The sequence below is a fragment of the Capra hircus genome, chromosome 23 (assembly GCF_001704415.2).
Source record: "Capra hircus breed San Clemente chromosome 23, ASM170441v1, whole genome shotgun sequence".
Lineage (NCBI taxonomy): Eukaryota > Metazoa > Chordata > Mammalia > Artiodactyla > Bovidae > Capra > Capra hircus.
Window position 1 is genome coordinate 8928644 of NC_030830.1, and position 14484 is coordinate 8943127.

The 14484-nt window shown below is 43.0% G+C and overlaps 1 protein-coding gene across 2 annotated transcripts in view; it reads right to left on the reverse strand.

Moving 5' to 3' along the window:
- Nucleotides 1-14484, reverse strand: part of DTNBP1 (dystrobrevin binding protein 1) — a 99778-nt gene that overhangs the window by 58176 nt on the left and 27118 nt on the right. For both annotated transcript variants that reach the window (XM_018038770.1, XM_018038771.1), the window contains one exon: nt 4473-4605. In XM_018038770.1, the coding sequence (XP_017894259.1) occupies nt 4473-4605 (133 nt within the window). The remainder of the gene's footprint in view (nt 1-4472; nt 4606-14484) is intronic.

Here is a 14484-nt window from a genome sequence, read left to right on the forward strand (position 1 = left end):
ACTAATAATTCACCCTCTGTCCCAACTCCCACAGCTGCTGCGCGCCCAGTCCCAGTCCCTGATGGGAGTGTGATGAAACAGTGCACTATGGACACGACCAGCGCTGGAGGTGAAGGGGACCTTACCTTTCCGTCCCCTGCTCTCTCCAGCCTCATCAAGTTGTCCGATCCAGATTTTCTGGGAAGCTATGTAGTGGGCGAACACTGTAATGCCCTCACATCATATAGCCAACCCTTGTATTATATGTTATCTCCTCCAGAGCCAGACAAGAAAAATCACTAGTTTAGTTTGTAGGGCTGCTTGTTAAAGAGGAAAGAGGTTTATTTCTAAGGGACTCTTTCCGTGGACCACAGATGTTTAATTTGGGGTTTTGGAAAATTTTTTCAATGGTATACTATAGGATACCAACTCACAGAATTTTAATATACATTACACACAAACTGGTTCTGTAAGCAAGTAGGTTGTGAAGCAGTGAGTCAAACCTATTTCTCTATCATAAGAATTCTCAGAACCCTTAATACACTGACATGTACTACGTGTAATACATTACTATACGTACATGTACTACAAAGTTAAATGAGGCAAATTCAGGGTAAAGTGTTTCTGGAACTTATTTGATCATGGACTTTTATCAGAGGTTATCTTTTCAGTTCTCTGTTTCTGCAAAATACATCAGGAAGTGCTGCAGCTAACAAAAAACAAAAAAATTATGTTTATCAAAATAGTACATGTATATTCCTTAAGTCAAATAGTACCCACAAGGATTCATGATGAAGCAGATTAGTGCCTCACTCAGTGCTCCCCATCTTTCTGTCCCGTTTTTTTTTTAAACCACATCAGGCAGCATGCAAGGTCTTAGTTCCCAGCTGCTGCTGCTGCTAAGTCACTTCAGTCGTGTCCGACTCTGTGCGACCCCAGAGACGGCAGCCCACCAGGCTCCCCCGTCCCTGGGACTCTCCAGGCAAGAACACTGGAGTGGGTTGCCACTTCCTTCTCCAATGCATGAAAGTGAAAAGTGAAAGAGAAGTCGCTCAGTCGTGTCCGACTCTTAATGACCCCATGGACTGCAGCCTACCAGGCTCCTCTGTCCATGGGATTTTCCAGGCAAGAGTACTGGAGTGGGGTGCCACTGCCTTCTCTGTTAGTTCCCAGACCAGGGGTCAAGCTCATGCCCCTTGCACTGGAAGAGCAGACTCTTAACCACTGGACTATAAGGGAAGTCCCTGTCCTGCTTTTTTGAAAGCAGCTACAGTCAGTTCTTCCAGTATTTACCTTCATTTTTTCTAAATAACATGTCAACACTGATATTTATTCATTTTTTCCCATTTTAAATATTGCTTACTGATTTCCTGCTGTGGAAGCTGAGGACTAGCTTCCTTAAACCTCTCCCATCCCTCCACACAAACACACCTCCACTGCATCTTCCCAATAACCTACAATTTTGGCTTGAATCCATATGCCACATTTAATTATTATCAGAATATATATATATATAATCTATAATTGAGCCATGCATTCTTTCTTTTCTTGTAAAACTGCATTTTCTTAGTGTTAACAGTCACCTTATTTGCTTAGTTTTTTAGAAAACATTCCTATCACTAATACATAATAAAACTCTCCAATCAGAGCTTATAAACCCAGCTCAACATGCTCAAGCACACTAGACAGTCTTCGCTGGAAAACATTGCTCCTGGAATCCTCTGGGGGCTCCTCCTGCTTCCGTTTGGGCTGCTCTCCAGACCTGCTGAAGCTTTTCTTCACCCTCATCCTAGGAATTCTGTTTCTCTCCTGAACTGGACAGATGTGCTAAGAGCAGCTCGTCTCTCTTCCACACTCTGTCTTCCTTCTTACTGGTTTAGTCCCTCATTTGTAGAGCATATCTTCCAGCCACCTCCTGATAAAGTCTGCACATGAGCTAAACTGGAGCCCTTGTATGCCTGAAAGTTACTATTTCTTCACACTGGGTGAAACTTTGGCTAAGTAAATAAAGTGAAAGGGAAAGTTGCTCAGTCATATCCAGCTCCTTGCAATCCCATGGACTATACAGTCCATGGAATTCTCCAGGCCAGAATACTGGAGTGGGTAGCCGTTCCCTTTTCCAGAGGATCTTCCCAACCCAGGAATCAAACCCAGGTCTCTCCCCTTGCAAGCGGAGTCTTTACCTGCTGAGCCACAAGGGAAGCCCAAGAATACTGGAGTGGGTAGCCTATCCCTTCTCCAGCATATCTGCCTGATCCAGGAATTGAACCAGGGTAAGTAAATATACAATAAAAATCATTTTCTACTTACAGGGTTGCTGCTGAAAAGTTGCAGTTCCTTAGGACCTACATGAAGGCTTTCGTGATTTTTTATTCTGATTGTAGTGAAATGTACAAAAGTACATACTGAAGATGGCTCTCCCTACTCATTATGTCCTTGGTGGACCCTTTCCAACTCAGTCATATCCTTCAGTTCTGAACAATTTTCTTGTATTACTTCTTTAGTGAATTTGTCTCCTCTTTTTCTCTTCCCTTTCTTTCTCAAGCTCCTAGTATAAAGGACTTAAAAATTAACTCTAATTTTCTAAGCATTCTCAGCTTTTCTAAGTCTTTTTGTTCTCGCATGTAAAGGTTTAACATTATCTTTTGTTCTTTTAAAACAACTTTATTTTTAAATTATTCTTGACTGTACTGGGTCTTCGCTGTGGGGTGCAGGTTTTCTCTAGCTGTCGCGAGAAGGGGACCACGCTTTGCTTCAGGGTGCGGGCTTCTCACCGGGGCGGCTCAGGCTCTAGGCTTCAGCAGTGGGACTCCCCAGTTCTGAGTGCGGGCTCAGCAGTTGTGACACCGGCTTAGTTGCTCCATGGCATGTGGAATCTTCCGGTACCAGGGATTGAACCCGCGTCCCTCCATTGACAGGTGGATTCTTTTCCATTGTACCACCGGGGGAGTCCTAACATCATCTTTTAACGCTTCCCTTAAAGCCTTCTACTTCTGCAATCATGTATTTGATGCCCAAGAGCTGTCTTGTTCTCTAATTATCCCTTCTCTAGAGCATCCTCTTTGTGCCTCATAAATGCAAAATGGTCTCCTGTAAGATACACCTGAGGTTATTAACTAGTTTTTGTTCTTAAGTTTTCTTCTGCTCCCATCATAGTGTCTCATTCCTCTGTGGGTCTTTAAAAATAATTACTATTTTTAATTTATTTTGGCCCTGCTCATCTTGGAACCTTTCTTCAATTGGGTATTACTCCTTAGCTGTGCATTCATACTCAAGAGTGAGGCACCACCAGGCTGATGAGAAGCATGTAGAGAGGGGTGGGGCCCATCATCAGGGGCACTAGGGTGCAGACCCAACTGTTTCATCAGAGACTCCCCAGTGTCCATCCCTGCAGCTCCTTTCTCACAGGCTGGTCAGCTTCTCAGATGACCTCTCCAATTCTCTGCCCAGGGGAGACAAGTTTGACTGCCAGGGGTCTGAGAGGCATCAGAAAGAGGCCTAACGAACGATGTAATCTTTTAAGAAGTCTTTCAAATGCTAGTCAAGAAAAGTTTTACAACAGGATAGAGGAAAGCGAATGGCTTGCCCAAGAGCACAAAATTAGTAGCAGATGGAGCCAGGACTGGGGTCTTCCTACTCTATCAACAGTGCTCTCTTTCTATGACACCGCCGCAGACCTAAAATGATATTTCCGTTACATGACACGTTAGACTTGCCCAGTACACTCTGGCTTTTACTTAAATTACAGATGAGGCTGTTCTCCATACACTTCCTTTTCATTTTGTAACATATAAACTATAATGTACTAATATATCTACTATATCTAAGTCACTGGGTGGGAGTGAAGAATGACAAGTAAAATTTCAGTGTTCCAAATCTTACTCCCCATCTCCAGCTCTGGTTCGCCCAGTGAAAACAGTGGCCATGATAACCGCTATGGCAGGGCACACAGCGCGTCTGGTAAGGGCCGCCTCACGGACTCCTCACCACCATCCAGGAAGCGGGGACACTGCTATCATCACTGTGAGCTACACACGTTGAGGCTAAGAGATTCGATAACTTCCCGAAGGTCTCACAGACAGGAAGTGACAAAGCTGAGCCCCTCTCCACAGCCAGCACTCAGGTTCCTTTTCCTCCTGCTCTAAAGGAAGACAAGAAAAGGAAGCAAAGGGAAAGGGCCACCCAGGATCTGCCGCTCGGAGGACACGAGGTCAGGGGTTCTCCTCTTTCGGACGTTCTGTCTGTTGCACTGCTCCCTCCACTGTTTATCCCATGCTCAGCTTTTCAGAACTCATCTCCATAAAACGGCAACAGGTAGTGATACCAACAAAACAAAACAAAACCAAGCAAAACATGTTTTGGAAAGCTTATTAAAGAGCTTCACCTGAAACCCCTGTCATTTATCACTCCAAACTTATAAAGAGTGGCATGTAAGGTACTGTGGGAAACTTTGAGATTGCACATGAATATCAGGGCCAGTTCCCCAAACTCACCTCTTATTTTTCTTGTAATTTTCCAGTTGTTGGGACTGCATATGTTTGTGTCTCTCTAATTCACACTGTCCACATAAATCCTCCAGATTCAGCAGGTGGTTTTCTACCTCCTCAAAACTAGCCTCTAAATGAGCTGAAAGTATACAAGGTCAAAAAAGGAAATAAACGTCAAAAATCAGAACCCTTGATCATGGAGAAAAGAAAAAGTGTCTAAAAGTTAAAAGTTTGAACTGTTGAGATTATTTTGCATTTATTTAAAATTTTTATTAAACTTTCTTGAAGCAAAATAAAATGTACCAACATTAAAATATATTTCAAATTATTTTTGAGTATATTTTTATATCTCGAACATTTTTAAGACACAACTTCCCAAAATACTTTACACATCATTAACCAGGATAGGGAAACAGAGTATTTTGATTAATCTGATGTTGATATCTTAATGATTGCATATACCACACATGAATAATCAATTTCCAAATAATAAGAATATATAAAAATATAATTAACACAAATTATGCCAAACATAATTTAATATTTGAGATTTGTTACTTTCGCATTGTTTTGCCTTGAACATGATAGACATAAATCTCCAAGGCACTGAGCATGCACTCAGGAAGCATCGCTCACTGTTCACTGCCTTCAACCACTCTACATTGCCTCTAGGCCACAGAACTCGGCAGACGGAGATCCTCTCTGTCAAATCCTTCATTTAGAACACTGAAGTCACAGCCTGCAGAGATTACTTCAGTACCCTGCCCAAGGTCACCTAGCTAGTGATGAGCAGTCAGGGATCAAAACTGAGTCTCTCTTTCACACAATGATTTCCAGTTGATAGGTGCTTAAGTAAACCAAGATTTCACGGCTGCAGGGGTGAGGATCGGTTGTTTTCTTAGACAACAGAAAAGTTTTAGGGGTCAAAAGTTTTAGACCTCAGACAGCATGATGGCCGTCTACCAGGCACTCACCACACGTCCCAGACACTGGGACACAAAGATGAAAAAGGGAAACCGTGTGCTCAGAGAGCTCAAAGTGGCGGGGAGGCATGTTTCAGAGACAACACAGCCTGACAGAGGGTAAGGGCCTGTGAAAACCAAAGGAGAGGCATCTGCCACAGACGGGTGAGTGTGAGACTCGGCAAGAATGTGTGTCATTGGGATCGGGGCAGGGGGAGCAAGCTGGCTGTGCTGCTTTGCAGCCTCAGCTTCATCAAACAGCTAAGATTAAAGGGCGCTGGGTCTAATTCCTTCCCTTAGCCGCTAGACTGCCATGTGACTTTCTAAGTTAGTTTCTGTAGTACCAACATAAGGAGCAAGTTTCAAATTCCATGGACAGAGGAGCCTGGTGGGCCACGGTCCATGGGATCGCAGAGAGTCGGACATGACCGAGCGACCAACACTTTCACTTTTTCTTTTCCAGAATTTCAACTTGCAGTTTTAGGTTTACTAAGATGCAAATTTTGCCTGTTTTAAATGAATTTGTTTGACCCACAGACATTGAATCCTGAAACATACACATTAAAAAAATTTTTTTTTAGCCACATGGTATGGCATGTGGGACCTTAGTTCCCCAGTGAAAGTCACTCAGTCGTGTCCGACTCTACAATCCCATGGACTATACAGTCCATGGAATTCTCCAGGCCAGGATACTGGAGTGGGGAGCCTTTCCCTTCTCCAGGGGATCTTCCCAACCCAGGTCTCCTGCACTGCAGGTTGATTCCGTACCAGCTGAGCCACAAAGAAAGCCCTTAAACTTGGGGGGAAAGTGAAGTTCCCTCCACCCGGTTCCCCAAACAAAGATCAAACCTGCACCCCCTGCATTGGAAGGCAGAGTCTTAATCACTGGACTACCAGGGAACTCCCCACATTTTTTAATATCCTAAATTTTAACTCTACTAAATATTTGTGCTTTTGTACTTGGTAGGGTTTAGGGCTTAAAAATATATGGATTTAGGAGGAAAAATTAAATTTTACTAGAAAGTTAAAACGTTGTAAGTAGTTTAGCACTCCTCTTCAAGAACATTTTAGGTAATGACTTTTATCATAATTGATACATCACTGTAGATCAGTGTAAGTCTGGAAAAGACTGATAATGCAGTTCATAACAGTTTTGAATCTATCTTCAGGGGTCGCATACAACAGCTACTACCTGTGACTATGGAAAGCCTAACCTGAAACAGTAAAAATCTAAGTTTTAATCAATGAAAAATTACATCTAAGATTTTCAGAAATGTCATCAGTGGTACCTGAGGAGTATATATTTGGAAAGGAAAACAGGAAAAATGGTGTTAATGTATCAGTTGCTGTACAGATTATTTTTTGTTATTAAATGGAAAAACGAGTGGGAGCCTCAGCCTGGGAGCTTGTGCTACTGGCCCTAAAGAAGGAGTGTTCCGCTCACTCTGTTAGAACTAGTTTGACAGGGTCTTACAAGACGATCATAGCTAACAGGATTATTTAAAGGCTATTTCACTTTGATTAGTGATAAGAACTAGAATAATTACATTTAATACGGAATCCATTTAGCTCTAAGCTACTTGGTTCCTTTAGCATCATGCATGTTATCCTCAGCATACAGGGGGCTGGGTAACAGAGAGGCTTTGACGTATAGGCCAGCAGTGTGTCCTGGAGCGGGACGGCAACCTGAGACTTAAAGTGCTTGGGAGAGTCCGGGGTCACGTTAGGGCTCCTGCCCAGCTCCCAGTTCTCCCCTTTAGAAGTTTCAAAGGCTCCTGAGGACTTACAGTTTAACTCCCTACCCGAGCATTCAGGGAGCTCTCCCTGCTCAGAGACTACTCTTTTGGCCTCACCACCACCTTTCTTCACGACCACTCATCACTCCAAGGAGGGTCCCGCATGTGCCTGCTTGTCCTGAGCGGTCTTGGCTTCCCCCGCTCCCCAACCCCACATCTCCCTGGCAGGTTCATGTCAGAGCTCTCTCTCCCTCATCTGTGCTTCCACTGACCTATGAACCCTGCCCAGGACTCATACTCTGACATTATACCACTATTTTGCACTCTCATATTTCTCAGCATTCTGTAAATACCTTAAGGGTAAAGACTATATCTTTGCAACATCCAGTCCCATCACTTCATGGCAAATAGATGGGGACAAAGTGGAAGCAGTGACAGATTTCAGTTTCTTGGAGTCACTGCAGACGGTGACTACAGCCACAAAATTAAAAGATGCTTGCTCCTTGGAAGAAAAGCCAGAACAAATCTAGACAGTATATTAAAAAGCAGAAACATTACTTTGCCAAAAAAAGGTCCATTTAGCCAAAGTTATGGTCTTTTCAGTAGTCATGTATGGATCTGAGAGTTGGACTAGAATGAAGGCTGAGCACCGCAGAACTGATGCTTTTGAACTGTGGTGCTGGAGAAGACTCTTGAGAGTCCCTTGGCTGCAAGGAGATCCAAGCAGTCAGTCCTAATGGAAATCAATCCTGAGTATTCACTGGAAGGACTGATGCTGAAGCTGAAGCTCCATACTTTGGTCACCTGATGCAAAGAGCTGACTCACTGGAAAAGACTCTGATGCTGGGAAAATTGAGGGTAGCAGAAGGGGGGCGACACAGGATGAGATGAATGGATGGCGTCATCAACTCAATGGACATGAGTTTGAGCAAACTCAGGAGATGGTGAAGGACAGGGAAGCCTGATGTGCTGCAGTCCATGGGGTCACAACGAGTTGGACACAAATTAGCGCCTGAACAACAACAAAACACCTGGTCTGCTGAATTCAATTAAGAAGGATTTCTGGAGATACAATGATTCTATCACTCTAAAACAAAAAATAATAACCAAGAAAGCAAATCTATGATTCATATTCATCTAATTTACATATGAGGAGGTTATGCTAAATTTTGTCAATGAGCAAATTAAACATGGGCAGAGAACTTTGAAAACACTGTTATCAGTATATTAAGTTAGGCCCCAGTGAGTTAAAGCAGAAGCAGCCATGGAACTTCTCCATTTTAACTCTTATCAGGCTTGAGGTCAGTAATAAAATATATAAGAACTGTACTGATGAACATGAATTTTCTTCCCTTTTTGTATGAAAAACTTTACAAAAATCTGTTTAAATAATAAGCATATATATGGTATGTACTCTGAATATTTTATATTGAATTTAAACAGGCAGAGATTTAATCTCCCCATCATACCCGGCTCATCTGCTAGGAAACAGTCACAGATGTGAGTAAATCTGGTAACTAGACTTAGAACGCGCGTGCATAAGACACTAGCAGGCCTCCACGGACACAAAAGTACCTTCACAAGAAGTTCCGGCCTCACCATCTCGCTCACTATAACAACAGTATATGTCTCAGTTAGCGATCGGTGGGGAGGATGGGTGGAATCTTACTGGGAAGGGCCATCTGGGAGAGCCTGACAGCTGTGCAGGAAACAGCGTCACGGACCCTCGTGTGGAGACCGCCCCAGAGGAAGAGCCGTGCTGTCTGGAATTTTCCTTTGTGCCATTTTCAGATGCATACTATGTGTAGCGTGACCACTGACATATGAAGAGTGGAGCAGCACATTAAAATTCATAACTTCACATTTAATGAGTATTTTCTAGCAAAAATAATTAGCCTCAGGGAACAAAGAAATCTTTGCAAACCCATAGGTCACAGGAGGCCAGGTACTAAACGACCACAAGAGTCTTCTAATGCTTTTGTCACTCTTCATGTGATAGGGTAATGATGGTGTGGTAACAAGGAACTTTGAAGAGTGCATTAAAAATCCATCATGGAACAAATGAGATCTGCGCAGTATATACTAAACCGTGTCGAAAGAGAGCTAATATGCCCCTTGAAGGGTCTAATCTCAGAACGTAACCTGGACCATAAGATAATCTGTTTCATGAAACCGTAAAAACTGTGATAGTCTCCTAGCTAGATGCACTCTCAAATTCTGTTCAGAGAAAGCAGAACGGTAATATATCTGGTCAGGTCAGATTGAAATGAAGAGGCAAGCAAGCTCAGTACAAGGCTGTCATTCTCTTACAGAACTGTGTTATCTAAGAATTAACAGAATCTTCTGTTCTAGATGAAGGTGTCTTTTTAAGTAGCTCATACAATAAACTAAACAACAGAATTCAGAAAAGCTCTTGACAGTTTAGACTTTTAAAATAGGAATAGGATTAGACTACCCTCTAGTGGAAGTTCAGAAGAACTCAATAAATATGTTCCAAACATCTTAACCAGTATCACAGGAAAACGCACAGAACAAGTGTTGTAGGGAAAACCACTAAGCCATACTTTCTTCAGTTTAAGTCTGAATTTTGCAATAGGAGCTCATGCTCTGAGTCGCAGTCAGTCCAATTAGTGACCTGGATAACCACAATGGTGTGGTCACTCACCTAGAGCCAGACATCCTGGAGTGTGAAGTCAAGTAGGCATTAGGAAGCATTACTATGAACAAAGCTAGTGCGTGTGATGGAATTCCAGCTGAACTATTTCATATCCTAAAAGGTGATTCTGTAAAAGCGCTGCACTCAAGATCCCAGCAAATTTGGAAAACTCAACAGTGGCCCGAGGACTAGAAAAGGTCAGTTTTCATTCTAATCCCAAAGAAGCGCAATGCCAAAGAATGTTCTAACTACTGTACAGTTGTACTCATTTCACAGGCTAGCAAAGTAATGCTCAAAATCCTTCAACCTAGGCTTCAACAGTATGTGAACCAAAAACTTCCAGATGTACAAGCTGGATTTTTAAAAAGGCAGAGGAACCAGAGATCAAATTGCCAACATCCATTGGATCACAGAAAAAGTAGGAGAATTCCAGAAACACTTCTATCTCTACTTCATTGACTACACTAAAGCCTTTGACTGTGTGGATCACAACAAATTGGGAAATGCTTAAAGAGATGGGAATACCAAACCACCTTACCTGCCTCCTGAGAAACCTGTATTCAGGTCAAGAAACAACAGTTAGAACCCAATATGGAACAATGGACTGGTTCAAAACTGGGAAAGGAGTACGTCAAGGCTGTCTGTTGTCACCCTGCTTGTTTAACTTACATGCAGAGTACATTGTGCAGCTGAACAACAAGAAAGCGTTGGTGGGTCAGTCGGTACAGAATCCACCGGCAACACAGGAGAGCGTCTGCAGTGCAGAAGACCCAGGGATCAAACCTGGAAGATCCGCTGGAGGAGGAAATGGCAACCCACTCCAGTATTCTTGCCTGGAAAATCCCATGGACAGAGGAGACTGGCGGGCTACAGTCCACCGGGTGGCAAGAGTCGGACATGACTTAGCGCTAAACCAAGAAAGCGTACAGAATCTGGAGGACAATATTCCATTCTATCCTTATACACTATTTTTCAATATACAGAATACTACACTGTTCTTCTCACATTTCACACCAGGGTTTTGTACTCTTAACTACTGTGTTCAGTTCAGTTCAGTTGCTCAGTCGTGTCCGAATCTTTGTGACCCCATGAACTACAGCACACCAGGCCTCCCTGTCCAGCATCAACTCCCGGAGTTCACTCAAACTCATGTGCATCGAGTCAGTGATGCCATCCAGTCATCTCATACTCTGTCGTCCCCTTCTCCTCCTGCCCCCAATCTCTCCCAGTATCAGGGTCTTTTCCAACAAGTCAACTCTTTGCATCAGGTGGCCAAAGTATCAGAATTTCAGCCTCAGCATCAGTCCTTCTAATGAACACCCAGGACTGGTCTCCTTTAGGATGGACTGGTTGGATCTCCTTGCAGTCCAAGGGACTCTCAAGAGTCTTCTCCAACACCACAGTTCAAAAGCATCTATTCTTTGGCACTCAGCTTTCTTCACAGTCCAACTCTCACAGCCATACATGACCACTAAAAAAACCATAGCCTTGACTAGATGGACCTTTGTTGGCAAAGCAATGTCTCTGTTTTTGAATACGCTATCAAGGTTGGTCATAACTTTCCTTCCAAGAAGTAAGCATCTTTTAATTTCATGGCTGCAATCACCATCTGCAGTGATTTTAGAGCCCCCAAAATAAAGTCTAACACTGTTTCCACTGTTTCCCCATCTATTTCCCATGAAGTGATGGGACCAGATGCCATGATCTTCGTTTTCTGAATGTTGAGCTTTAAGCCAACTTTTTCACTCTCCTCTTTCACTTTCATCAAGAGGCTTTTTAGTTCCTCTTCACTTTCTGCCATAAGGGTGGTGTCATCTGCATATCTGAGGTTATTGATATTTCTCCCAGCAATCTTGATTCCAGCTTGTGTTTCTTCCAGCCCAGCATTTCTCATGATGTACTCTGCATAGAAGTTAAATAAGCAGGGTGACAATATACAGCCTTGACGTACTCCTTTTCCTATTTGGAACCAGTCTGTTGTTCCATGTCCAGTTCTAACTGTTGCTTCCTGACCTGCATACAGATTTCTCAAATCTGGGCAGGTCATGTGGTCTGGTATTCCCATCTCTTTCAGAATTTTCCACAGTTTATTGTGATCCACACAGTCAAAGGCTTTGGCATAGTCAATAAAGCAGAAATAGATGTTTTTCTGGAACTCTCTTGCTTTTTCCATGATCCAGCAGATGTTGGCAATTTGATCTCTTGTTCCTCTGCCTTTTCTAAAACCAGCTTGAACATAAGAAGTTCACGGTTCACGTATTGCTGAAGCCTGGCTTGGAGAATTTTGAGCATTACCTTACTAGCGTGTGAGATGAGTGCAATTGTGCGGTAGTTTGAGCATTCTTTGGCATTGCCTTTCTTTGGGATTGGAATGAAAACTGACCTTTTCCAGTGTAGGACAAGCTAAATTGTGTAGCATCCATCCAAATCCTCCTGTCAAAGTCAATGGTTTTGTAAATCTGCAAAGGCCAGAGAGACTCCCAGGAGAAAGTGAGCATCCTGGCGGCAGCTGTCTGGTCTTGTCCACTGCTGTGTCCCCTCAGCCCACAAATGGCACACGGGACCCACAGACGCCTAAGACGTACCAGGCACCCTCCCCTCACTACGGGCCCTCCAGCTACCCTGTGAAGCAGGTTCTCTCATCTTTAATCCTAAAAGCAAAGAAACTAAAGCTTAGAGAAGTCAGGAAACCTGCATGGAGTCTCAGTTAGGAAGCTGGGGAACTGTGGTCCAAACCCAGATCTGAAAGTCAGTTCACAGCCCTTCTTTCCCAATTCCCGGTATACCTTTATTTATTATCTCTTTTTTTTTAAATGACAAGCCTCACCAGTGATTATCTATTACACAGGCTTTGTAAGTTGGATGGATCACATCCCATTAAAAAAACAACATGAGTGGATTATCTGTTCTTACTTAATTCCTGAGAGAGCATGTAATCAGGAGCCATATTTATTAAGCCACAGGATAACACAGCTAAAAGCATCATCAAAGGTTCAAATTGCTCACATCATATTAATCCCTTATTCTTTAATAAGGGCAGACCCTCTAGAGAGCAAGGCAAGACTAAAAGAGTTAAGTGGCCTAGGAAATACAGGGACTGAATGGATATGGTATTAGATTTGACAGAGAAAGGGTAAAAAGTTCAGCGAAGTTAAGAGAATCCTGTGACTACATATAGCTTAGTTACTATTTTCTTCTAAGTAATTTTTATTTTTCATTATTGCTTGACTAAGCCTTGCAGTACTATATTAAAGTAATTAGGTAATGACAAGGAGCATTCTGAGGCTACCCCGCAAAAGGGAAGCTATCAGGGCTCCCCTGGCGGTTCAGCTGGTAAAGAATCTGCCTGCAGTGCAGGAGACCCCGGGTTGAATCCCAAGTCATGAAGATCGCTGGAGAAGGGAAAGGCAGCCCACTCCAGTATTCTTGGGCTTCCCTGGTGGCTCAGCTGGTAAAGAATCCGCCCGCAACACGGGAGACCTGGGTTCCATCCCTGGGTTGGGAAGGTCCCCTGGAGAAGGGAAAGGCTGCCCACTCTGTATGTTGGCCTGGGGGCACAGAGAACAAAGCGGTGGTCGCCAGAGGGGAGGGCGGTGGGGCAGCTGGGTGAAGCGGCTGAGGAGGCTCAGAGGCACAAACTCCCAATTACAGAGCAGCTTATGGGGCGCAATTTACAGTGAAAGGAATGCCACTAATATTAGAGTACCTGTGTGTGGTGGCAGATGGCTACTAGACTTAAAATGGTGATCAATTCATAATGTATATAAAGGGTGAAAAAAAGGGAAAGTTGCTCAGTCGTGTCAGACTCTTTGTAACCCCATGGGATAGACAGTCCATGGAATTCTCCAGGCCAGAATGCTGGAGTGGGTAGCCTTTCCCTTCTCCAGGGAATCCTCCCAAGCCAGGGATTGAATCCAGGTCTCCAGCACTGCAGGAGGATTCTTTACCAGCTGAGCCACCAGGGAAGCCCAAGAATACTGGAGTGAATAGCCTATCCCTTCTCCAGAGGATCTTCCTGACCCAGGAATTGAACTGGGGTCAAGCACTATAAGATACAATGTACACACAGCGTTCATAAGTGTACACTATGTTGTACACCTGAAACTAATATAATACTGCAGGTCAACTATACTTCAATGAAAAATAAGAATTAAATTATTTGGAAGTGACTGTCAAGACTGATACTTCTGCTTTAATTTAATTTGCTTTAATTTAGTTTTAATTTGTCTTTGGTGGTCGATGTTCTCAGATTAGTCAAGACAGAACTCAAGTGAGCATTTGGGAAACCCATTGCATTCATTTAAAAAGTCAAAATGAAAAAAATAATAATAAATAAAAAATAAAAAAAATAAAAAGTCAAAATGCAGTTTCTGAAGACAGTATCACATCACTAAACATCACTTCTTCAGGATAGTAGAATCCTAACTGAGAAGGAAAATACACTATATTCTATCTTAAGTAGAATTAACTATGAGAATAATTAGAACTGAGGCCAAATGCATTTAATCAGCAGAGTGGCATCAAACAAATAACATTTATAAACAGAATTTACTCTTGGCTGGAAAGGAAAGCGGGATAGTATCATAGGTGGATGTCTCTGCAAAGAAATACACAACCATTGAAAAACAAAGACTCAAAGAGATACGGGAAGAGATGCTGAACAG